The sequence below is a fragment of the Macrotis lagotis genome, chromosome 5 (assembly GCF_037893015.1).
Source record: "Macrotis lagotis isolate mMagLag1 chromosome 5, bilby.v1.9.chrom.fasta, whole genome shotgun sequence".
Classification (NCBI taxonomy): Eukaryota; Metazoa; Chordata; class Mammalia; order Peramelemorphia; family Peramelidae; genus Macrotis; species Macrotis lagotis.
In genome coordinates, this window is record NC_133662.1 from 6,860,824 (window position 1) to 6,887,872 (window position 27,049).

General features: G+C 40.4%; 1 protein-coding gene and 1 pseudogene across 1 annotated transcript; one reads left to right on the plus strand and one right to left on the minus strand.

The window, feature by feature from the left end:
* The window catches only part of LOC141488394 (HLA class II histocompatibility antigen, DQ alpha 2 chain-like), a 37,309-nt pseudogene extending 29,080 nt beyond the window's left edge, over positions 1 to 8,229 (minus strand).
* Positions 8,138 to 18,807, plus strand: LOC141489592 (antigen peptide transporter 1-like). The gene is made up of 11 exons (XM_074190141.1): positions 8,138 to 8,807; positions 9,271 to 9,385; positions 9,540 to 9,670; positions 12,718 to 12,923; positions 14,218 to 14,415; positions 15,015 to 15,143; positions 15,282 to 15,470; positions 15,947 to 16,120; positions 16,313 to 16,475; positions 17,770 to 17,906; positions 18,321 to 18,807. The coding sequence occupies exons 1-11, from the start codon at positions 8,228 to 8,230 to the stop codon at positions 18,534 to 18,536; spliced, it is 2,238 nt and encodes a 745-aa protein (XP_074046242.1). The 5' UTR covers positions 8,138 to 8,227; the 3' UTR covers positions 18,537 to 18,807.
* Positions 18,808 to 27,049: the final 8,242 nt, after the last annotated feature.

Sequence of the window (27,049 nt, forward strand, 5' to 3'; positions counted from 1 at the left end):
ATGGATCCACTTCAGATTCATGTTAGAAAAATCTTAACTGGGCCCTCACTGCTGCTAGTCAATCCCTTTGCACATTCCTAATTGATTGACAATCTCATTATCCACCCTTACTCTTTCATCACCCTTAAAATGTCTCACATTATTGTTCAGATGAAATTGCTCTCTCTTATCTATGCTAATAACATGTTTCTCCCTGGGGTATAAGCATCTCCCATGGTCAGACAGATGACTTTAGGACCCTGGTAAAGTAGAGAAAAGAACTTAGAGGAAGTAGAATTATGTTCTGCTTTGAGTCCAGAACCTTCCTTTTTCCTAGATCATCAAGGGTATGATGGAGGTTGTACATGAGAGACAAGAATGTTATACATGGGGTGGGGGTCCTATCTTCTCTCTCACCATAAGCAACTTTTTGCCTCCTTGTGACCCTCAAATTGAAGAACAAAAAACTTTCTTTTGTATTTCTCATGAAGAATTGACCCTCAGGCAATGTACCTAAACACTCCAGTTCTTATTATTTTGTAAGCTACAAGAATTGAACTTGAAATGGAAAATATCATCCAGGTGGGGTAATCCCCATCCACTCTTCCTTAAGAACAAAACAAACCTGATTTTTCATTAACTTGATGTGGAAACCCACACATCGTAACAAACATCTAGATGAACAATTTTGATTAGGGCCTCACCAGTGTCAAGTGTTCCTATCAGCTTCCACCCTTGGTTCTAATATTACCCAAGAAACTGTAGACAGAGGGTACTTAACACATCCCTCTAGAATACAAGGTGCATCAGTACTGCTTGCACAACAATGCAACTATATCAGTACTGCAACAAAACAAGCCTTATAGAGGAAAAGTAAAAACTAGCAGATACTAAAAGCATTTCTGTTACTGAAAAAAGTGCTAGCTGTAGACAAATAGGTAGGAAAAAAAGACAAAAGGTTATATGAATAGAAGTTTGTACAATCTGTTTAAAATTCTCTTAGAAGTTACATTTGAAATTCCACAAAGGATTTATTTACAATAAAATGAAACTTTTTTGGAGTATGTCCATTGTGCCTTAGATGGTGTTAAACTAATAGTTATATTAAGTCCAATATAATTGCTTTAGTAGATTAATACAATGTGAAATCTGTTGGAAGGAGATCAAACTGTAGCCATAGAATCTAGGATTCCAGACAGAGGAGGCACAATTTCATTCAAAGGCCAACTTTTCATCCCTTCAAAAGGTATTTTTCCCTATCTAGATGCATAAATGGCCTGAGCCAAGTTCACTGCAAAAGTTAGGTCTGCCTCTCTCTAGTTTCCCACTTTATGCCTTTTGCATCTCCTGGCAATCTGAGAAGAAAACTTTGAAAAAGACTCCACTTCCAGCAGCATCTCTTCCACTGCTGGGAGAACATTTGCTCTTCCCCAAGATCTTCAGGGAGGACACCAGAATTGATCCATCATTCAGACCAGGGTGCACTTACCAAGTTGAGATTGAAACTCAAGGAAAGTCTTTCACTTCTGCTTCTTAGAGATAAAAAGGAAAGGGGAGTGGTTCTTCCATAATACCAGGTCATTCCTACAAATACAACAGCGGTGAAGGGGCTGATTTTGTTTTCAGCCTTAATGGCATTATCTTTTTTTTGAATGCAGATTTTTTAATTTTTTTTTTTAATTTTACAATTTTCCCCCCAATCTCACTTCCCTCCCCTCACACTCCACACAGAAGGCAGTCTGGTAGTCTTAACATTGTTTCCATGCTGTATACATTGATCAAAATTGAATGTGTTGAGAGAGAAATCATATCCTTAAGGAAAAAATAAAATATGAGATAGCAAAACTACATAATAAGATAACTTAAAAAATTAAAGGTAATAGTCTTTGGTCTTTGTTTAAACCCTACAATTCTTTCTTTGGATACAGATGGTATTCTCCATTGCAGATACCCTAAAATTGTCCCTGATTGTTGCACTGATGAAATGAGCAAGTCCATTAAGACTGATCATCAACCCCATGTTGCTGTTATGGTGTACAATGTTCTTCTGGTTTTGCTCCTCTCATTCAACATCAGTTCATGCAAATCCTTCCAGGCTTCTCTGAATTCCCATCCCTCCTGGTTTCTATTTACATTTTTAAAATTTATTTACATATTACTTCCCCAACAAAAGTAAAAAACCTCATGAGAAATAAAGTGAAAGGAGTGGGTCACATCCTTTAGCAAAAGTCCATCAGAGAAGTTACTTTCATATTTTTCCACAGTTGCTGTTGCTGATTGTAATTCCTTCCATCTATTCCTCCCCACTACCATTCATTATATTTTCTCTCTCCTTTCAGTCTGTTCCTCTTCAAAAATGTGCTGGGGAGCAGCTGAGTGGTGCAACTGCAGAGCATCAGCTCTGGGGCCCAGAGACCCCAAGCCTACATCCCACCCCAGAGACCCAGTCACCACCTGACTCTGTGGTGTCAGACAGGCCATCCAATCCCACCACCTTGCAAAAAGTAAAAAAGAAAATGTGTTATATATGACTATCCTCTCCTATGATCTACTCTCTCCTCTATCACCCACATCCTCCTCCCTTCCCCCATCCCCTTTTTCTCTGTTTTCTTCTAGATTTCTATACCCTATTGAGTGTGTATGGGATTTCCTCTCTGAGCCATTTCTGATGAGAATGAAGGCTCCCTCATTCCCTCTCACCCTCCCTCCTTCCATTCCATTGCAAAAGCTGTTTCTGTTTCTTGACTATTTTACATGAAATATCTTATCTATTCTACCTCTCCTTTCTCTTACTTCCAGTATATTTCCCTTTCATCCATTGACTACATTTTTACAATATATTATACCTTCAAATTCAGCTCTCTCCTGTCATCTATAAAAGCTCCTTGTACCTACTCTATTAAATGAGAAAGTTCACGTGGGTATTAACAGTATCATCTTTCCATGCAGGAATACATACAGTTCTACATCATTAAATCCCTCATAATTTACCTTGCTCTTCCACCCTCTCTATGCTTCACCTGAGTCCTGTACTTGAAGAGCAAACTTTCTGTTCAGCTCTGGCTGTTTCAACAGGAACATTTGAAATTCTCCAGTTTCACTGAAAGTCTATCTTTTCCCTTGGAAGAGGATGTTCATTTCTGCTGGGTGGTTGATTCTTGGTTGCATTCCAAACTCTTTTGCCTTCCAGAATATTATGTTCCAAGCCCTATTATAAGCCCTTAATGGAGATGCTGCTAAGTCCTGTGATCATGGCAGTAGTTCCACAATATTTGGTTGTGTCCTTCTGGCTGCTTGTAATATTTTCTCTTTGACTTGGGAGTTCTGTAACTTGGCTATAATATTCCCGAGGGTTGTTTTTGTTTTGAGTCTCTTTTCAGGGGAGATTGGTGAATTCTATCAGTTTCCACTATATCCTCTGCTTCTAGGATATCAGGGCAGTTTTCCTGTAGAAATTCTTTTAAAATGAGGTCAAAGCTCTTTTTCCTGATCGTGACTTTCAGGTAGCCCAATAATTTTTAAATGATCTTTTTTGGATCTATTTTCCAGATCAGTTGCTTTTTCAATGAGATATTTCATATTTTCTTCTAGTTTTTCATTCTTTTGGTGTTGAATTATTGTCTTGATTTCTTGCAAAGTCATCAGCTTCCTTTAGCTCCATTCTACACTTGAAGGATTGTTTTCCTCAGAAAGCTTTCTTATCTCCTTTTCCACCTGACCAATTCTGCTTTTTAAAAGCATTCTTCTCTTCATTAACTTTTAGGACTACTTTTTTTCCACTTGGCCTAGACTTGTTTTAACATGTTGTTTTCTTCAGCATTTTTTTTGGATCTCCTTGACTAAGTTGCTGACTTGGTTTTCATGGTTTTCTTACATCTTTCTCATTTCTCTTCCCAATTTTTTTTCTACCTCCCTTATTTGATTTTCAGAATCTTTTTTGAGCTGTGTCATAGCCTGAGCCCAACTCCTATATTTCTTGGAGTCTTTAGATGCAGAAGCTTGTATTTCCTCATCTTCAGAGTGTGTGTTTTGATCCTTCATGGAACCAAAATAATTGTCTATGGTCAGGTTCCTTTTTTTCTGTTTACTCATTTCCCCTGGTCTGTGCCCTAGTTTTGGGGGCGCTTCCTGAGCTTTTGAATATTATTATTGGGACACCCCTGCAAGGAACCTCATTCCTTCAAGGTCTTATGGGAGGTTCTGACTGCTTTCCTGGTCTGTGGATGACCACAAGCCCTCCCCTCTGACTTAGAGCTGTGAGAAGGATCCCTGCTCTATGGCAATGGGGTGTTCTAGACTGTGACCAGGGTCTGAATATAGTCAAAGCACAAGAATCCTGTCCCAGGGACAGAGGAGAGACCTTGAAAGTCTCCCTCTACCCCCTTACCTTCCATGGGCTTAGCACTCTGGAAGCAGCTGCCAAGTGGTTACCTGCTGGGCTGCTCTGCAGGACTGCTTCTGTTTCCTGGGATCTGGGCTGTGCTGAGGGCTGAGGCTGTGCTGAGGAGGGCCATGCTGCTCTGGGCTTTGTGCTTGCTCTGGCAGAGGTTTCCCCACTGATCTTCCAAGTTGTTCTTGGTTTTCCCTGGGTTGGCAAGTCAGGAGACAGCTTCTGCTGCCAGGAGCTGGTGCTCCCAGGGACCTAGGTGCTCTGTGGGCTGTTCCTAGAGGGCTGGAACTCCTTTGTTCCCACAAGGTGATCCTAGCTGCACTGCTGCCCCCTCCAACCCCATGGAACAGAGCCTTCCAACAGTCTTCCAGGTTACCTTGGGCTGAAGAATTGCCTCACTGGATCTTTCTGTGGATTCTGTCTCTTGAAAATTTAGTTAGAGTCATAATTTTAAAGTTTTTGAAATATTTTGGAGAGAGCTCTTAGGAAAGGCTGTTCTCATGCTGCCATCTTGGCTTCCCCCAGTGACATTTTCTTTGGTAATGACCATCCTCTCTGGGGGAGGGCCCCGGCCCCCACCTCCCTAATATCCTTACTGTGTTACCAAGGCAGAGGCTATGGCTTATAAACAGAGTGCAGACTACCTTTTTTCAATACTAGCTTTATATTTATGTTCATTTTTGGATATTAGCAGGGTCCTATAGGACCTTTGTTAATACTAACAAAAAAGGAGCTACTTTGTGTGATACACAATATCTTTCATTTGCTGAAAAATTTCATCAAGAGCTGCTGACTGTACCATATTTAGAGCACAATTAGAGATGAGCTTCTCTGCAGTCACACTATTGATTTCATCAATGAATCTTTACTTTTCAAAGAAGAAGCAATTCAGTATTTTTGTGACTTTTTTATACATGTTGATACAGAAATCAATATCTCTCATTCAGCTTTTTGATAACTTGTTTAACAGTCAAGGATGGGTTCAAATTCCATAATTTGATTTGGGCTTTAACAAGATGCAAGGATGACACAAGCAGCTGGGTTGCTTTCAGGTACAATGCCATTTGTTCTACTTGTCCCCACAACATTGTCCAGGATCTGATAGAATACACAGTTCAGGGTCCACCCCTAATAGTTGTCAGGTTCAGCATACTCAGTGAATGTTTTCAGCATACCCAGTGAATGTCAGCATCATGTTCAGATGATGCAGTGTGTCTGTGTGTACCCTCTCCATGAGAGAGTCTTCTGGAAGTTCTGGAACTTCCAAAGTGATAAAACCCTCCAAACTGGGAGGTAATGTGTTCTTTTTTCTACCAAAATTCCCATAGTTAGCAAATTGAAAGTAATAGATTTTTCTTTTTATTGGCTTTACATCATGTTACAGATGGAGAAACAGATATAGAAAGGTTCAATAAGGTGCTCAAATACCAGTGAATGCCGGATTTAAGACTTGGTCTCTAATATTCCTCTCAAGCCCGATATTCCAAGTACTGGAAATAGTCCTGGTTGAAGCATGACATGATAGAACCATGAAGGTATAACTCTGAAATCTTCCTTCTGTTTCTCCAGTTTGTCTCTGAAATATTTATACTTCACTCCATAACTCTTCCTCTTCTGAATATCCTGGTACATAATAGTGATCTACCTTGGAAATTATAAGTGTCTCTGGAATCTTCTGAAAAATCTATTAGAGGGACATTAGGGGAAGAAGAAGCATCCCAGTATGTCATAGAAATGTATTTTCAAAACTAATGTTCCCAGTCATAGAGATTCAAAATTACACCTGAAATCAACAAAATTAACCCTATTCCAAGTTAAGGAATATTTATCCAACAAGATGGGATTATTTTTCATAGACATTATCCATATGGGAGAAATTTGGGGTTCAAATTTCTCATTTGCAACATAAGAGAATTGACCAAGAGGATAGAGCTTTAGACTTGGATTCAGACTTGAGTTCAAATCCCACTTCAATGTGACCCAGGGCAAGTCACTTAACCTGTTGCCTTAAGTTTTCTCATTTGTAAAAATGCAGGTCATAATAGCACCTACCTCCTAAGATTGAGGTGAAGATCAGATGAGATAAATTAATAAAGTACTTTGTAAACCTTAAAGCTTATTTCACAAATGTCAGTAGTGATTTCTTTCTAGTTCTAAATCCTATGATCTTTGTCTTATATTTTTTGAATCATAAGAATTCTTTTAGAGATTATATGGGTCAATTCCTTCAGGAGATAAATGAGGGAAATGGAGTCTTAGGGGAAGGAAGTAGTTTGTTCAAAGTCATACAAATTATGAAAGAATGGGGATTACAGTTACACTTTTTTTGAGTCTCAGTCCAGGTTTTTTTTTTTGTTTCTATAGCACAATGTCTTTTCCTCTTTCCACATCTTCTGAGCTGTTCCAAATGACTTCACTGGACTCTGAATATAAAAAAAAATATGTTAAAAAAACTCCAAAGGAATGGAGCAATATGTGAAGATACCTCACTCACCATAGAACTAGGATGATTTCCTGTTTTCATGCTAGCTATGATGGTAATGGAATAGATCCCCTGGAGTCATCCTGACCTATGGTCAGAGCAACAGATATTGAGAATTTGAACAGGCAGAAGAAGAGGCCGAGTTATCCTGGTTCAGGATTATCTTGTCTATCTTCTCAGGTTATTCTCAGAACCCAGGGTATCCATTCTTTGGAAAGTTTTTTCCCTTTTTTGTTACTCCTCCCTGGAACCACTCATTCCCCCTCCCCTTCCCCAAGGGAGAGGAGAACCAGGAAAAAGCAGTGCCACAAAACTTTGGAGAGAATAGGCACTGAAGAGAGTATCTGGAAGGTGATCTACAAGTCAAAGACTTAAGTGAGGTCAAAAAAAGATGAAGATGAAGAAAAGGCCATTGGATTTGGCAATCTAGATATCTTTAGTAAAAATAGAGAGAACATGCATTGGAATGATGATGTCTGAAAAGAGTTACAAGGAGCTCTCTGAGATTCCTGAAACTTCAAAGATAGGAGTAATGTGGTTGGTGTCATGGAAAGATCACTGCATGAGGTCAAAAAACACAGGTTCAAATTTGACCTCTAAGTCTATCTTATGAAAGTAGGGACAAACAAATCACTTAACTGTCTCCAGTCAAGGTTTTGCTATATATAAAATGAAACAGTTGCATACCAGATGGCCTCTGAGGGTCCTTCAGTCTTTTTGATCAGTGACCCATGTGAAGGTTCCTAGATCATTAGGAAATATCGAAACTTAAAGGGTTGGTTTTTCAGAGAAATGTCCACACCCTCTCCCTCCTTCACATCTAGATACCAGAAGGGGTAATGTTAGAAACATAAATTCTATAATCCATTTGGAAGTGAGAGTGAAGGGGGTGTCCCAATTTAGGATATAAATAATTGAAGCCTCATTCACACTGTATGAACTTCAACTCCAGAAAGGTACCCCATTAAAAGCTCTCCCACATCTTGCCTGCCTAGCTACACCCTTGAGAAGGTCAGTGGGAGCCAGCGGTTCTTCTGAGCTGAAAACTGAGTAACTTGGGGGATGAGATTGCGGTTGGAAAGGTGGGACTAGGGGAGAGGGGCAAGGAGGCTTCATTTCCCGGTTTATTTTGAGTCTCAGACTCAGGTCAGGAATCTAGGAGGGACGTCTCCGCGAGGTAGCATTCGCTCCCCCCCCCCCCGCCCCCCGCCTCCGGGAAACGGCCCCGCTTGGCGCTGCCTGGAGTTCCCCGAGAGTCCGGCCGCGGCCCGCCCCTGTCCCGGCGCGCCCCAGGAGCCGGCTCCGGACCGACACCGGCCCCCCGGACCCCGAGACGTTGAGGAGCCCGGCTCAGGACCCCGGACAGCGCCGGGAGCATGGCTGGCTCCGGGTCTCCCGGGTCACTCCAAAGCCCCCGATCCCCTTCTGGGGGGCTGCAGGCGCTGCCGCTGCTGCTGCTGCTGTCCGTGGACTGGGCGCTGCTCCGTCCGGCGCTGCCTCGGCTCCTGCTCTTCCTCCTGCCCACTGGGCCTCCGCTGCTCCGGGTCTGGGTGGCCGGCCTGGGCCGGTGGGGCACGCTGCGGCTGGGGCTGCGCTGGACCGTGAAGCTGGAAGGGCCCGGCGACAGCCGCTGGAGGGCTGCGCTGGGGCCCCTGGCGGCGGCCTTGGGGCTGGCGCTGCCCGGGCTCGCCTCGTTCAGGGCTCTGCGCGGTGGGGCGGCTCCGGGCGGCGCTGGCCGGGCAGGGCCGCTGCACTGGGGCAGCCGGCTCGACGCTTTCGCTCTCAGCTACGCCGCGGCGCTGCCGGCGCTCGCCCTGTGGCTGAAACTTGCAAGTCTCTGGGTGCCTGGGGGTCCCCTGGGCTCGGGGTCCATCGTGCACCGGCTGCTGGGCTTTCTGGGCCCAGAGCTGCGTCGCTTCCCACTCGTGATGTTCTTCCTCCTGTTGTCCTGCCTAGGTGAGGAGGGGGAGGATGCAAGGGACTGGGTGCATCTGGGAGAACTGATGAATACAGGCCGTGAGTCGGGGAGGTTCAGAGCCAGAGAGCCTCTGACTCCAAATCTAGTAGTCTTGCCTTTGCACCACAATTACCGAGGAGTCAGAAAACTTGTGAGCTAATGATGTGTGTAAGCTGTATGACTTGGGGAAACTCACCTTACCTCTCTTGACTTCTGTCTCAAAGGTGAGGTTGGACTATGTAATCATAAGTCTAACATCCTATACTTTGTGGAAACAGTGAGAGTGTTGTGATAAAGGAGACTTCAGGTGAGGGGGGGGCCTGTCTTTTATTTTTATACCAGGGAAGACTAGGATGTAGTCCTGCTGGAAGTCCCCAGCTCTGATAGAATAAACTTCCAATAAGTATCTTTTAGTTGATTAATTGATGCACTTTCTCTTTCTACCAACCTCAACACCTCCAGGAGAGATGGCTATCCCATTCTTCACTGGTCGCCTTACAGAAGGGATCCTTCAGGATGAAGCAGCTGTTGTCTTGACTGGAAACATTGCTTTCATGTCAATACTCACACTAGCCAGGTCTGGTAACTGGGCTTGGAAACTGAGAGAAGGTAGAACTAAGAAACTAAAGAAGTCTAGGGCTGCACCAGGCAGGTTGATACACTAGAAGACTCCCACACCTCCAAATATTAATCCTCCAAGTAATCCATCCTTTCTTTTCATTTCTTTCCAGTGCTTTGTTAGAGTTCTTGGGTGATAGAATTTATAATTACATAATGGCAGAAGCCCACAGCAACCTTCAGGGACAAGTTTTTCGAGCTGTGTTATCTCAGGAGACTGACTTTTTTCAACAGAACCAAACAGGTGAGTCCTTGTACCCTAACACAAGACATTCTAATAGTCCTTTCTTTCTATTCCCTCACAACAAAAAACGTCATTCATTAAACACCAGCTTTATTCAGAGAACTGTGGTAAGTGCTAGGAGAGATCCAGCATTTAAGTCAGACCCAGGCCCTACCCTTCTGGACCTTACTTGTCTAATAGGGTGAAGAGGAGCCACTCACCACAGCAATTTGAATGAGAGATCTGTGTGAGTTCAAGGAGCTTTAAAATGCGACTTGATAAATTGCCCCAATATTTGATCTCAAAGGTCTTTCCAAATAAATGATCACGTGAAAATTCACCAAGACACAAAAAGAAAATGAAATTGCTCTCTCTCATCCATGCTAATAACATGTTTCTCCCTGGGGTATAAGCATCCCCCATGGGGGGATGACTTTAGGACCCTGGGGTTAGAGTAGAGAAAAGAACTTAGCACCAGCCCTAGAGTCAGGAGTACCTGGGTTCAAATCCGTTCTCAGACACTTAATAATTACCTAGCTGTGTGGCCTTGGGCAAGCCACTTAACCCCGTTTGCCTTGCAAAAACCTAAAAAAATATGATTTCCTAGCTTTTCCTTTTTGTACAGGAAAAGATCCATCAAATGCCTTTTTTTGGGGGGTGGAGTAGGAGATAGGGGTTTCTACAGAAAGCTACAGATAACAAAGGATTATCTTAACATTACTTCCACATTTCAGCTTTTAGATTTTTGAGTGTAATAACTGATTGCAGGTGGAGGTTTGGGGAGACTATCAGGTTAAAATGCTTCCCAATCTATTTTTGGCTAACAAAGGGAGATTGATGGAGGATTTGGTTCATGATCTCAGTTACCATGGGGCATGACCCTTTGAGTCCAGGTGTATACTTTTCTGTGTAGTCATTTTTTAGAAGACGGAGAAGATCTTTTTGACTGGTTAGAAAGGTGAAAGCAAAAAAATAGTAAGGATAACCTATATAGGATAATTTATTAAATAACAATTTATTAAACACCTACTATGTGCTAGATGAGGCAGCTCAGTGCATCAGTGAATGGAGTGCTGGACCTGGATTCAGGAAGACCAGAGTTCAGATTCATACTCAGATACTTAATAACTGTGGTCAGTCACTTAACCACATTTGCCTCAGTTTCTTCATCCGAAAAATTAACTAGAGAAGGAAATAGCAAACCATCTCTAGTATCTTTTCCAAGAAAACCCCAAATAAGTTCAAAGAGTTGAACAAGGCCAATCAACAAAATGTTCTAGGTACTAAGCATTATGAATAAAAAAAAGGAAAGAACATTTCCTACCATCAAGAACTTTATCATTTAATGAAGGGAGACAATATACAAAAGGAAGCTGAAAAGCAGGCGATGGGGCAGAGGAGTAGTACACAGGTCAGAGGCATGATGGGAAAATCCAGTTCAGTGGAATGCAGCTGAGATGGAAATAAAAAGTTATCTGGCCTGGGCACTCTCCTTAAATGGAGACACTGGGAAAAGCTCTCCACTTTCCAATAAGATGGAAAAGATAGCCCCGGGGCAGAGGTATTGATGCAGTCCCAGACTCAGGGTTAAAGTGATTTTTGCAGGATAAAGAGGTTCCCTTTGATGGAGATGTCCAGAGGAATGCATCAGGGTGGAATAGTAGTAGAGTAATTAATATGTGTAAGGATATTCCCATGGAATATCTTGGCCAGTAGAAGAGGATGACTTTGCATCATCTTCTTAAGTTAAAATCAAAGATTTTCTGATGAAGGAACTTAGTACTTTTCTCCTAAAGATCCTACATATGTATGTTAACTCAAATTCTATAAGGGAGAAGCAATAAAATTTCAATTCTTAATGTGTGTTTGTGTCTGCATTTTTCTGGCAATGATGTCAATTAATTTCTATTATTGAGAGTAAGGGTGCTACTTGAAGTTACAAAATCTTAATGAGCAAATATATACATATATAATGTAAGAAAGGCATTGAATCATGTCAATTACAGTTTAAGGGGTAGAATTACATCTAAAGAACAGAACAGTAGCATGGCTAGCTACAATACACTATAAGAAATAATAAGTATGATAGAAAGTTATGGGGAAGAGAAATGCTATTTGCATTCTAAGGGATAAGAGAAAGTCAGGATGGGCTTCTTAGAGGAAGGTGGTACAGGTACTGATCTTGAAAGAATGTAGGAATTCAAAAGCAAAGATGGGGAAGGGAGACATTCTAGGCATAAGAAACAAAAGGATATCAGCAAGAGATTGAAGCTTATTAGGACAGAAAGCACAGATTGAATAGAGGAGAGTATTATGAAATGAGTGAGAGGACAACTTGGATTAGGAAGGATCTTGAATGACAGAAAGGATGAATATGAATATTATTTAGTTGACAATAGGGAGCTTCTGAAAGGAAGTTGATATGATAAAATCTATGCATAAGAATGATTCTTCTTGCAGGGGCATGAATGAGAGTGGAGGGTGAAGAGAGTAGGGACAAAAAGTCTCTTGCAGTGGATCAAGTGAATGGAAGTTAGGGGGAAGGCCTACCCCAGGGTGGTGGCAGTGGGAATGGAACAGTTCTTTCCCCACACTCCTCTTTTTCTTTATGTCTTTTATAAAATTCTATATAAATCTCATGATGCTTTCTTTGACCTTTAAAGCCAACATTTGGGAAAGGACCTTTTAAACAAAAATATTAATCCTACACTTCCTTCATAATACTATTCCTATGCCTCTATCTAGTTCCAAGAACTTTCCACATTTAGAATTTGATCCCTTGGTCCTCTAAGTCCATGACTGTGCAACTGGAAGTTTAGATTTCCAAAGAGAGTTTCTCAGCTGTGATCCCCTTCCAGCATCAAATCTCACACACCCCTCTCCAACTTTCTTGGGACCTTGAAAACCCTTAGACAGTGACTGAACCAATAAGCCCCTACCCTCACTCCAATAGTTGTCCAGGCATTTTCCTAATTGTCTCAATCTCTTTTCATGTTTCCATATCCCTTTCCAACTATTTCAAACCCTCAACTCTTGCCATACTCCCAACTTTCCTTCTTCCTCCTTAGGTGTTATCACCTTTCGGGTGTCAAACGATACAGCCATGCTAAGTGAGTCCCTGAGTAAACAGCTAAACCTACTTTTGTGGTACTTGTTTCGAGGACTGTGTCTGCTGGGATTTATGCTCTGGGGGTCCCTGACCCTCACCCTGGTCACACTGATTGCTTTGCCTCTGCTCATCTTTTTGCCTAAGGAACTGAGCAAATGGCAGCAGGTAAGTCCAGAGAATTTCTATTCTCCAGCATCACATCCCAATTTTGGTTCTACTTTCATGGACCCCAGTTTATTCTTTACTCTTAGCTGTGTCCCTTTGACCATCCTTTGCCTCTATACTGAAAAAGACTACAGGGCATATTAGTTTTTATCCTCTTGTCCTGGTGTTTCTCTTGCCTAAACTCTTCCCCTTTTCTAACAAAATCTCTTTCTCTAGGTCATTTTCTACTCATTTTTCTTCATCATGCCCTCTTACTATGCAGATATTCTATAGTCTGTTCCACGATACTCTTTCCCTTTGTCTCTATTCTCATTTTTCTGTGTACTCAATTTCTGGAATCCCTAAGTTCCTATAACTTTCAAGGGGATTGGTATGTCCCTTCCTTCTGGTTTTTCTGTTCCCCTGTGTCTTTGTAATTCTTGACTCCTCACACCAGAGAATAACAGATCAGGAACAATAGCAATAATAATAAGGATAATAATAATATTTTTTGAACATTTACATAGTGTTTTAGCAGTTTTAAAATACTTTACATATGTTATCTTGTTTGATTTTTACAACATTGAGAAGTTGAGGCTATTATTAACTCAAATTTATAGATGATGAAATTGAGACTGGGAGAGGTTAAGTTAATTTCTCAGGGTTACACAGTTGGTGTGTCTCAGGTCTCCTTGACTGCAAATTCAGTTCTCTGTTATAATTAACTTGCATGTCACATAATATGATTTTTTAAATGTTTTTGCAAGGCAAATGGGGTTAAGTGGCTTGCCCAAGGCCACACAGCTATCAAGTTGTCCGAGACCAGATTTCAACCCAGGTACTCCTGACTCCAGGGCCAGTGCTTTATCCACTGCACCACCTAGCCACCCCACATAATATGATTTTTAATGAGGCATACATAAAGTATTTTATAGATTACAAAGGTCTTTCCTCACACCCTCCCATTGTTTAGTTAGTGCAAGTGTTATTTCTTTTTTTTTTTCAAATAAGGAAAATGAAATCCAGAGAACATAAATAACTTGTCAGATCCCATGATTAGTCAGGTAGTAGCAGAGTTGACACTGGGATGCAGGCTTCCTAAATTTTCATAAGCAGAACAATTGGCATTCTTTTCTTCTATTGTTTCCCTTTCCAGCAGGACCCTGGGTAAATGTCCCCTTCTTTGGACTGAGGACATAGTAAGTGGTCAGATCTGAAGATCTCCCTTCCCTGATCTTTCACCCTATCAATTTCTGTATAATCATATCAAGATGTATTAAGAAAACCTTCTCTGTATAACATTCTTTCCCCAAAGTCCCTGGCAGTCCAAGTGCAGGCATCCCTGGCAGAGTCAAGCCAGGTAGCTATGGAGGCACTGTCTGCCATGCCCACAGTCAGAAGCTTTGCCAATGAGAAAGGGGAGGCACGGAAGTTTGCCCATCAGCTCCAGAAGACACAAGAATTTCACCAGAAGATGGCACTGGTTTATACTTTCAACATTTGGGCCACAAATGTGAGTACCTGTGGGTAGAGAACCCACTTCTTAGTCTAGGACTTATACATCCCAAGTCCCCATTCAGGGACTCCTGGGACAAATTTCCTATTTTAAGACCCTGAGATAAAAGACCTATTTTTATGATTGATTTCAGAAGTTTTCTTCTTATTTGTGGTTCTTGATAGTTGCCTTCATCAAGGGGGTCCAAAACATTACTTCCTTTATAGAGTAACAATCTATCTTTCTTTTATAAGATCATTTTTTTCTAGCACCAATGGGATTCTCTGAGGCCCTTGCAATCTTGCCTCTCCTTTCTTGAGACTTCTTAGGCACCAGGGTACATGGTGGGGAATTGGGAGTAAGGGAACATGTTTTTTTTTTGTTCTATGTTTAAGGCTAACATCAGAGTTCAGAGAGGATCCTTAGTTCCTTACCATAACCCCACACTTGTTTTTTTTGCATGGAGGCCGGGAAATTCTGATTTTAGGTGCTCAGGGCTCTAATGATGTGACTATCTGACTATACTTGAAGTTCCAAAGTCTTCATTCCTATGAATGTGACATAACTATGGTTATAGATTTCCTCTATTCTCAAATTGTATTCTGATTTATTCCCAGCTCTTAGGACTCCTACTGAAGTTGGGAATGCTATATATGGGGGGAAGGATGGTAACCCATGGGGATGTGAATAGAGGAGACCTTGTCACCTTTGTCCTTTACCAGATCCAGTTTACCACTACTGTTGAGGTGAGATCCCCATTGACTCTTGCTCCTAATTCCTCCTCTCCCATCACTTTCAGCCTCTTTTCATTTCTCCTGTCAGAGATCCCACATAACACATGGTGTCCCCTCATCCTCCTCATGGTTTCTTTCCTCTTCCATCAGGCTTTACTGTCCACCTTTCCCAGTGTTCAGAAGGCTGTGGGATCCTCAGAGAAGATCTTTGAGTACTTAGACCGAATACCTCAATGTCCTTCCAGTGGTCTCCTGGCACCTCCTACCCTATATGGCCTTGTAGAGTTCCAAGATGTCTTCTTTGCTTACCCCAACCGACCAGGTGTCTTGATCCTCCAGGTATCACCTTTCACACATTTCTCTATACACTCCACTTTATCCAACACCCAGCCTATCAGATGTTCTCTGGGATATTTCCCTTCCTCAGTTCATTTTTCCTCATCCATGGGCTAGATGAGATGCTTTTGCTTCAGGTACCAATCATTCCAGTCAAAATAGAGAAAGGAACAGAGAGAACCCACCTACAGGATCGTCCCAAATTCACAAATTGACTTGGGTGTCTCAAGGGAGCTAATAAAACTTCTCTCTCAGAGATGTTCACATATTCCTCCTTCTCTAACAATGGAGAATGATGTCTTATTTTTTTCCTTTTTACCCTCTATTGATCTTTTCTCCTCTCTTTGCAGGAATAACACTAACTCTGTCTCATGATATGAGGATGTCCCTGTTTGCATGTGTGGTGGTGCTGGTGATGGTGCCACCAGAGGATAGGTGTCTCTGTTTCTCCCCTGATTCCTTCTTTCTTTTTCCTCTAGGGAGTGACATTCACTCTGCATCCTGGGAAGGTGACAGCCCTCGTGGGGCCCAACGGGGCTGGGAAGAGTTCAGTGGCTGCATTGCTGCAGAATCTGTATCAGCCCACAAAGGGCCAGCTGCTACTTGATGGGGAGCCATTGCCCCAATACCAACACCGATACCTGCACTCACAGGTGAGAGTAGGAAGGTCACCTGAGGCAGGATATCTTGAAAGGATAGGTCAATAAAAGAATGAAGAGGAGAAAGAAGGGCAGGCAGAGTTTCTGGTCTGGATGTGATAGAGATGAGAAATGGAAATACCCAAACACTGACCTGGGCACCCTCACCTCCTGCCTTCACCTTTACTTATTTCTGACTCCTCCCAGGTGGCTGCAGTGTCTCAGGAGCCACAACTGTTTGGACAGAGTCTCTATGAAAACATAGTCTATGGGCTGAGCCCGAAACCTGAGCTGGAGGAAGTCATGGAGGCTGCCAAGGAGGCTGGAGCTCACAGTTTCATCTCTCAGTTGCCCCAGGGCTACTACACAGGTACTGTGAATATTCATCCTAAACCAGAGACAGGTAAGGAATGAATGAATTGATGAAAAAGTATTTAATCAATAATAGAGGAAGGGAATGAGAAAAAGAGAACAATAATTTATTAAGTGCCTACTATATATTAGCATTAAAGGCAGTCCTTTACAAGTGTTATTTTTAATAGAAATTTTTAAAAATTTTCCAGTTACATGCAATGACAGTTTTTCAACATTCATATATTTGCAAATTTTTGAATTCTATATTTTTCTAACACCCTACCTTCTCCCCCCCCCCCATAATTCTTTTCCTCTGGATATGGATGGTATTGTCCACAGCACGTCTCTCAGGATTGTCCTTGATCTCTGAACTGCTGAGTGGAGCTATATCCATCTTGATACAAATGTTAGCTTTAATCCTCACAAAAATCCTGGGAGGAAGGGGCTATTAAAAACTTCATTTTTGCTATTGAGGCAACTGAGACAGGTTTATTAGTATCACACTGCTAATTAAGTGTCAGAGATCTTATTTAAACTCAGGTTTTCCTGACTCCATGCTCAATCTCTATCCACAATGATACCTGTCTTTGCAATGTAAATGTTCATATCCAGCTTTTAGACAAATACTAGCTCTGTGACAGTGGATAAGTCACTTAACCTCTGCCTCGGTTTTCTCATCTTACCTTCCAGGGTTTCTGGGGGATCAAGTAAAATAAAATTGTAAAGGGTATAGAATAGTCTGGGATACAAATACTACAATGAGAAAGTCTCTGCTTTCAACTAGCTTAGGATCTAATAAAGGGAGGTGCACTTATAGGTGAGTAGAAGCCTTGGAAAAGAGTTTTAGCCTGTAGAATCACAGCGATGTTGAGTAATTCATAGAACAATCTGATGATAGGTCCTTTTCAGAAACAATGGTACTGATAGAATGACTGTGTCTAAAGAAAAAGTAGAAAGGGAAGGCAAATGTCCACAAGCAGCGGCAGAGCCCATGACAAGATATTTACATGGATGACTGAATGGTGTGTGGAGTATGTTCTTGGTCTAACTTGATATATTTGGATAGGTGAGTTTGCTCCCTCTGATTCAAGAGTCTAGCTAGTTGAGATTCCTGCCAGAGTTACAAAGATGGGTGGATTAAGGTCATTGGAATCTCATTCCATAGTTCCCATGGACTCTCCTAGAATGTCTATCATCCCACTACTGTGTTGAGGAACTGATCTCAGTCCTATTCAACCCCTCAAGTCCAAGACAGAAAAAGTATGACTTTTATTTTAAAGGTTATGTAATGCATCTGGTTCTTTGTCCAGAAATAGGAGAGTCTGGGAGCCGTCTGTCAGGTGGTCAGCGGCAGTCTGTGGCCCTGGCTAGGGCTCTGATCCGCAACCCCCGGGTCCTCATATTAGATGATGCCACCAGTGCCCTGGATACAGACAATCTGTTATGGGTGAGACATCAACTTTTCCAACTTTCTTAATTCCCAAATCCTTAAAGCTGAAGGAAACCCTAATTTCTTCTTGTTGTCTACAGAGAATTTTCTGTTTGAGAAAAACTTTTACCATACAATTTTTTTGGAGAAAATCCTTCAATTTAACTTTTCCTTTTTTCTTCATTGTCATCATCATTATCATTAGCAACACCAAAAAAAACCCATGATTAAACAATGGAACTATGCCTAGGGATGTGCTGGGTTTATTCTTCTCTCCCTAGAGCTTATAGGAGTCTTACAGTCAGATTTTTGGAATGTGAGGTCAGTAAGGGGCCCATTTAGATGAGACAGTTTATGCCATTGGCATGAATACTATGGTTTGTGCATGAGGCTTTGTGAACTACTAACAACATCTATGCCTTCTTTCTACAGGTGGAGCAATTCCTCTATGATGTCCCCAGGAAGACCTCTAAAGCAGTGCTCCTCATCACCCAGCAACTCACCTCTGTGGAAAGGGCTGATCACATACTTTTCCTGGAGAATGGGGTTATTCAGGAGAATGGAACCCATAGGCAACTTATGGAGCAAGGTGGCCGATACTGGACCATGGTGGAGGCCACATGTGGGAACTCAGTTCCTTTGGAATGAGGGACAGACTTGAATTCCCATCATGGAGGAAGCCACAGCTTTTGTCTCATCTCCTGGAAATGAAGTGACAGAGGAAGAATTTCAGTCTTTTTTACTCATCATATGATTTAGCAGTTCCAGGAAGATTTTCCACACCCAAATTATGCTTCTGCTGATTATATTCTCATCATCCACATTAATTCTTTAGGTTTACAGTTTGCTACTTCAGACTCCTTCATTATATTGCAAATACTAATGGAGAGAAGGTGAGAAACCTGTAATGGGAACAACTTAGTGGCAATTCATTCATTCTTTCAATAAACATTTATTAAGAGTGGCAGTACTCTTCTAGATCCTAGCGATATGAAGACAGAAACAAAACAGTTGCTATCCCCTGGGAGATTATCTGTTATTACTGCCTAGTTCTTGAGTTCATAAAGGATAGATAATAACACTAGTTATCACCCATTTTTTATAAAGTCAGAGTTAAAGGTCTGTAAGTTGATAGGGCCCAGAAAATAAGGAAGAAAGTTACCAGAGGGATATTGAAGGATCAATTCTCTATTGATTTATACAGAAGTATTGTGGAATTGCTTGATGTTCAAAATAAATGTGGTATTTTCTTGTTTTGTATTTCCTCTTTTTCCAATGGCAATAGCCCAATGCCTCTGTTTTCATGATATTGCCCTTTCTTAGTTCTCCTACCTATCTAGCCATTCTTTCTGAGTTTGCTAGGTCATCAGCTTTGTCTTGCCCTCTAAATCTCTTCTGGGCTCTTTTTTCTCCTTTTTCTAAAATCCAGTAATCTCATTAGCTCCCAGGTGGTTCAATTACCTCTCTTCAGAAGAGCACTTAATTTATATAACCCCAAATAATCTACCTCCTGTACTTTAGTCTGCCATTTTTAATTGTCTGCTTGTCTCCAATTTGTTTGTCCCATGATTCTCTCAAACTTAATCTGTCCAGAAATGAAAGTAATTGTCTTCCTTCATCAACCTTCTCCTATCCCAAATTTTTTTTGATTACTTTTGATGATTTCACCATCCTGAAGTCACCCAGCTTTATCACTAATTTCATTGTCATCTCTGAAGCTTCTCATTCATCCATTCTATCATTTGTCAACTCCTATTGTTTATAACTTCACATTTCTTACATCTACCATTTTTACAAGTCATTAAGTCCTCTTTTTCCTGCACTATTGTAATAGACTCTAGTCTCTGTGCCTACACTGTCTTATGTCTACATTTGGTAAACAAAGTCCTTCATTTGGCATTTTAAGTCCTTCACAAATGGATGTTAATCTCCTTTTCAAGACATTTCTCTTCATCCCCTTCAGGTTCTCCACATTTCAGGAAATCTTATTTGCTTGCTGTTTCTTTTATTTGATATTGAATTTGACATGTCCAAGACTTTGCGCAGGCTGCTTTCCATATTTGGAAGGCATTCTGTCTTCATTTGAGCCTTTCGGCTTCCTTAACTTTTGCTAATTTCCTCTCTACCTTGGCAAATTATCTTATATTGACTTCTGTTTTCTATGCTTTCACCCAGGACACCTTAAGCTTCTGGAGGAAAGAGACTGTTTTCAGTATGTCAATCTTCAGAAAATAGCCTTGCAAATGTGCCTGTTTCTCAAGCTACTTAGAGACTTGTCTAACTGTTGGTTAGACAAGACTGTGGTTATTTAAAGAAGAGAGATCTTGTCCCTTAAGTAGCTTATCTCTATTTTTTCCCTTATCCACTCATCTCCATAAAAGAAATAAAATTAGGTTTTGGAAACAACAGGGAACCTTGAATGCCTGTTATTAGACAAATAACCACTTTCTGGTTTATAGTCTAGCCTTCAGAAATTAAAATTGAGAAGGATGTGGAATGTTCACTATAAACAAGGCTAAGGTCTTTGATAGAGGAATTCAATGTCCTGGCCCAGAATACAAATCCAGAGAAAAGTTGAAACTGTTAATTAGGTTGAAAGAATGCAGATCTTTGGTTAGCTTAGCAGAAAACTTTTTCTGGAGGATGTCTTGTAGAAGTAATAACAGGCTGCTGAAGGGGAAATTACTTCAGACTTAGATCAAAAATTAATATGGGGATTTATGAAAAAGGAACCCCCAGTTGGGGTTGTAGGCCAGACTCCTTTTTCTGGCTTTTGTCAATACTACCCAACTGAAACTGCTCTGGTCAAGACAAACCAAAGATGGTTTATTTAGTTGCTTAGGTAATCTCATCAAATTACATGTTTAACTTTAATTTCTATACAGATGATTCTACAAATCTGCAGATTCAGTCAATCTCTTTTTTCTGAGCTGCTTTTCTGACATAAATAAGAACTGCTTTTTGGACAATTCAACATGGATATCTGATAGGTATCTCAAACTCAACATGTCCAAAATGGCACTCATCCTCCACATTAAAACAATCTCTCTCCAACTCTCTCTATGTCTATTGAGGGCATTACAGTTCTTGACTTTACCAAGTTAACGAAATCATAGTCTTGTTTCCATCTCCACTCTCCCTTATTGTCTCTCCATAGTCAATAAATGGAAAGTCTTTCTAAGTCTGTCTCCATAGCATTTCTAGCATCCTTCTCCTTTTCTCCAACCAGAGGACCACTATACTAGTTAAACCATCATCACCTTCTTTTTTTAGGTTTTTGGCAAGGCAAATGGGGTTAAGTGGCTTGCCCAAGGCCACACAGCTAGGTAACTATTAAGTGTCTGAAACCGGATTTGAACCCGGGTATTCCTGACTCCAAGGCTGGTGCTTTATCCACTACGCCACCTAGCCACCCCTCCACTACACCACCTAGCTGCTCCACCATCATCACCTTTTGCTGGACTATTGTGATAATCCCTCTACATTTTTCCTGCTTCCAATCTCTGCCTTTGTAATCCATCCTTCACAGAGCTGCAAAAATATCCTCCCTAAAGCAGAAGATAAAACCCTGTCAGTTCCTTAATAAAGCATATTCCCTGTATGGCATTGAAAGTACAAACCTTTTCAAGACATTTCATTTTACCAAACTATAGTTACTTTGTCACATACTCAGGCTGACCTTTGTGCTGTTTCCTGATCTTGATACTTAGTGTCCCAATACCATTCCTTTATACAAATTGAAACCCATGTTTACAATTTTCTTTAATTCCCCCTCCATTTTCTAAACCATTTTTTGCTTCTTTCAAGTTTCAATTCAGGTGTCATCTTCTCTGGGACTCCTTCCCATCTTTCTGAACATGTTAGTGTTCTTTCCTTTCTAAGCTGCATCCAGGTACTGTTTTTTTTTCAATTTTTTCTTTATATCCCCAGCCCAATGCTTTGAACATAGTAGAGTTTTAAAAGTGAACATTCCATGGAATTGTAATGCAAAGATCCCTGAATTAGTATTAGGTCACTTTTTTCTCCTTGGACCTTATCTTCTTCTTTGGTCAAATGGATGTCCAACTTGCCACCTGAGTGCTTCATGGGACTTTCAGGCACATTTATGTGACCTGTTATATTTGTTGTTCTCCATGGCTGTGTTTAATAATGGGAATTGAATTCATGAGTGTACTCCAGTGGGAGCAATTTTGCTTTGTTACCCTTAATTTTGACTGGATGGAAATTCACTTTTATATTTAAAAATTGAGTTTATTTTTGTAGGAGTTGTGCTGGGTAGCATTCAATAATTTTGGTAATTAGCTTTTTTCCCCCACAAACCTTCCTCAGCAAAAGAAAATAGTCTTACACCCTTCCTTCCTGAGGTAGACACAAACATCCACTTAATTTGGGACTTTGTACATATCTGAAATCATCTAGTTAGAGTTGTGGTGATTTGTAAGGGAAGTAAAAGGAAAAATATCTTAGGAGGACTGATGGATAGTATACTTCTTTACATACTCCTTCTTCTTTCCTAGCTGATTTACCATCATCTAATGCATTGTCCCAGAATGACTGATCCTAGACAAGATCTCAGGATTCTGTTACCCCCTGACTCCTTCTAAACCTGACTCATCACTATCCCAGGCCATATTCTCTGTACCTTCCTTCAAAGGTTGATACTCTCCTTCACTATCTCTGCATTCTTTCCAGAACTCCCTAAAATTATGTAGTATCATCACATCTCAGTCCTTCACTCCCTAGTGCAAGTTTGTCTGGATTTGTCTATATCTCAGATTTTGGTCTTCTTTCCACACTCCCCACTCAAGAGATCCATATTTATAATAAAGAATAAAAAAGGGGAAAAACAGTTCAATATATTCAATCATCATATTGATTATTTATATTTAATAATATATTTAATGTTCCACAGTGATAATTGCCTCTACAAAAAAGCAAGAGGTATCTTTTATATCTTCTTCAGGAATAAAATTGATAATTATAATTTAGCAGCATACAGTTAAAAAGGTAGTGCAGTGGATAGAGCACTGGCCTTGGAGGCAGGAGGACAGGAGTTCGAATATGATCTCAAACACTAGACTCTTACTAATTGTGTGACCTTGGGGAAGTCACTTAACCCTGATTGCCTTGCATCCAGGGCCATCTCCAGTCATCCTGATTCATATCTGGCCACTGGACCCAGATGACAGAAGAGAAAGTGAGGCTGGTGACTTGGGACAGCATTCCTTCACTCAAATTCAATTCACATGCTTGTCATGGCATAACTTTTCTGATGTTGTGGTCTTCTTTGAAAATGAAGGACAAACATTATCACAGTGCCATACAAAGTCTTTCCATGGTGGGATAGATAGAGGTAACCAACACAGGAATAAGGTTTTTAAGTTTAAAAAAAATTCAGAATCTTTGACTTATGGCTTTTCTTTGCTCATTTGGGTACTACTCAGGTAGGGGAATCTCCAACTTGGGACTCAGTACTGAGAAGTGAAAGTAAAATCTTAGGCTCTGAGGTTGGGGATAGAGGCAAAAAGGAGAGGGATAGAAAGGGGACTGAGGAACCTGAGCTGGTGGTGGAGTCACACAGGGACACTGCTCAGGATCCAGACTGTGCTGTAATCACTTTTTTCAGCTGCAATCCCACAGGCAAGTCCTGGCAGGGCAATTCAGGTGGATATATAGGAACTGGGAAGGCAGAAGAAGGATCATATTTGGAAGTTTTTAGAGGTACCCCACCCCTTTCATCATCACTAAATGATAGGGGAATTTTTTGCCTCTCTCTCTCAGATAGCAGCAATAATCCTTGAGCCCAAAGGAAATGAAAAGAACTCTGGGACTAGGGAGTCCTTGCTCTGACCCCCTGCTATGTTGCCTACTTTTCATCTGACTCTGAACAAACCTTTTCACTTTTTTGAGCTGAACAGGGAGATTAAGTAACTTGCTCCAGGGTCCAGTCCACATTGTTCAAGGATAACAGTATCTAGCTACCCTCCTCACCCCCTCCAGGCCTTGGGAGAGGGCCTCAAATCAAGGTCACATACACTCCAAACTATTTTTTTAGGGTTTTTTTTTTGCAAGGCAAATGGGGCTAAGTGGCTTGCCCAAAGCCACACAGCTAGCTATGTAATCATTAAGTGTCTGAGGCCGAATTTGAACTCAGGTACTTGACTCCAGGACTGGTGCTCCGGCCACTGTGCCACCTAGCTGCCCAGTCACAGACACTCCAGAGAAAGAAACCAGCACCCCCTACTTCCTGGTCCACTTGGAGTCACTAAACCCAATCAGCAAAGCCTCTAGAATATTCAACACCAAAGGTCTGTGAGCCAGCCTTCCCCCAACACAAGATCTAAGGAGAATAAAGAAAGGTCAGTGGAAAGGGGGACCCATTGAAAAGTACCTTGAAGTCAAAGATCCTAACCCAGAGAGATCTAGAACTTCTGAGGAGAACATGAATTGGCCTTATCCCAGAAAAACTTCCTAGAAGAAATTAGGAAGAAGTTTAAATATCAATTGGAAAAATAGGGAAAAGAAACTCAAGAGAGAATTAACACCTTGCAAGAGAAAATTAACATCTTACAACAAGAAAACAAATCCTTGGAAAATACAATTGGACAAATACAAAAAGAAAATTCTCTCAAAACTACAATTGGGCAAATGGAAAACTCCTTCAAAAATAGAATTGACCAATTGGAAAAGGAGTTGCAAAAGGTAAATGAAGAAAATTCTTCTCTAAAAAAAAGAATGGAATCTGTGAAAACTGACTTCATGAGAAAACAAGAATCTATTAAACAAAACCAAAACAAAATTGAAAAAATTGAAAAAAATGTAAAAATACCTCATAGGCAAAACCACTGACCTTGAGAATAGATCCAAGAGAGACAACTTAAGACTCACTGGGCTTCCTGAAAACATTGAGGAGGAAAAAAAGCCTGCACTCAATATTATAGGAATTACTGTTGGAACACTACCTTGATATCATGGAACCAGAAGGCAAAATAGTTATTGAAAAACAATACTTTCTGAAGAATTCCCTCTGGAAAGGAATACTAAAACAAAAACACCAAGGAATATTGTGGCCAAATTCCAAAACTATCAGATAAAAGAGAAAATTCTCCAAGCAGCTAGAAAGAAACAATTTAGAATAACAAGGAGCCACAGTAAGGATTACAAAGGACCTGGATGCATCAACATTAAGGGATTGAAGGGCCTGGAATGTGATATTCCAAAGAGCAAAGGAGCTTGGAATGTAGCCAAGAATTCACTATGCATTAAGACTGAGCCTTCTCTTTCAGTGGAAAAGATGGACATTTAACAAAATAGGAGACTTCCAACTTTTCCTGATGAAAAGACCTGAGCTAAATAGAAAAGTTGGACATCAAACAGGAAACTCAAGAGACACATAAAAAGGTTAAAAAAATTGATAAAGAAATAACAAAACTGTTATTCAATATAGGCTATATCCCAACCTGGGAGAACGATTCTCATAACTCTCAAGAATTGTAACACTATTAGAGAGAATATATTTAGCCAGAAATAGTGGACACTCATGATTTATCTGAGACTCTGATAGAATGATTTAAGAACAATAACCCCTTAAAAAGGGGGAACATCAAAGAGATGGGAGGATGGAGGGGACTGAATGGGGAAAATCACATTATATGAAGAGGTACAAAGGACCTATTGCAATAGAGGGGAAGAAGGGAGGATGTGAGAACTGTATGAATCTTACTCTCATCAATATAGGACTAAAGTTAACATACACACACTCAGTTAAGTTGAGAAACTTATCTTACCTTTTAAGTATTAAAACGAGAAAGGGGGAGTGGGGAGGAAAGAGCAACTAAAAGAAGGAAGAAGGGGCAAAGGGAAAGGGGAAAGAAAGAGGAAGGGGGTTGATACAAGGGGCAAACACACTAAAGGTGGTGATATTCAGAAACAAAATACTGGGGAATATGGATAAAGTGAAAAAAGGGCAAAAATATAAACAGAGGAAAGATAGCATGGAGGACAATAAAGAGTTAGTAATTATAACTTTGAATGTGAATGGGATGAACTCTCCCATAACACATAAGTGAATAGCAGACTGGATTAAAAAACAGAATCCTACAATATGCTGCTTACAAGAAACTCATTTGAAGCAGAGAGATACATAGAGAGTAAAGGTAAAAGGTTGGAGCAAAATATATTTAGCTTCAGCAGAAGTAAAAAAAGCAGGGGTAGTAATCCTTATATTTGACAAAGCAGCTGAAAACATATATATCATTAAAAGAGAAAAGCAAGGAAACTATATTCTCTTAAAAGGTACCCTAGATAATGAAGCAATTTCAATATTAAATATGTATGCACCAAGTGGTATAGCATCCAAATTCTTAAGAGGAGAAGTTGAATGAGTTATAGCAAGATATATACAGCAAAACTCTACTTGTGGGAGAACTCAAGCTCCCATTCCCACTCCCACTCAGATAAATCAAACCATAAAATAAACAAGAAGGAAGTTAAGGAGGTAAATGGAATGTTAGAAAACCTAGATATGATAGATCCTTGGAGAACGCTGAATGGGGATAGAAAGGAATACAATTTTTTTTTCTGCAGTACATAGCACTTACACAAAATTTGACCATGTACTAAGGGCATAAAAACCTAATAATCAAATGCAGAAAGGGATAAATAGTGAATACATCCTTCTTAGATCAAAATGCAATAAAAAATCACATGCAATAATGGACCAGGGAGAGATAGACCTAAAACTAATTAGAATCTAAATAACCTCATTTTAAAGAATGAGTGGATCAAACAAGAAATTATAAAAAGAATTAATTATTTCATCTTAGATAATGACAATAACAAGACCATATACCAAAACTTATGGGATACAGCCAAAGCAGTTGTCAGGGGATATATTATATCTTTAAATGCTTACATGAATAAATTGGAGAAAGAGGAAATCAATGAACTAAACATACAACTAAAAAATTAGAAAAAGAACAAATTATAAACCCCCAATTAAATACCAAATTAGAAATTCTAAAAGTTAAAGGATAAATTAATAAAAATTGAAAGCAAGAAAAGTATCAAACTAATAAATAAAACTAAGGGTTGGTTTTATGAAAAAAACCCAATAAAATTGATAAAACTTCTGATTAATTTGATTTAAAAAAAGAAAGTAA

Excerpts from the sequence above, each read along its gene's own strand:
- LOC141489592 (XM_074190141.1), top strand. The coding sequence starts at position 8,228 with ATGGCTGGCTCCGGGTCTCCCGGGTCACTCCAAAGCCCCCGATCCCCT. Across the intron at positions 14,416-15,014 it reads TCAACATTTGGGCCACAAAT|CTCTTAGGACTCCTACTGAA; the intron begins GTGAGTACCTGT and ends ATTTATTCCCAG. Across the intron at positions 16,476-17,769 it reads GCCCCAGGGCTACTACACAG|AAATAGGAGAGTCTGGGAGC; the intron begins GTACTGTGAATA and ends TTCTTTGTCCAG.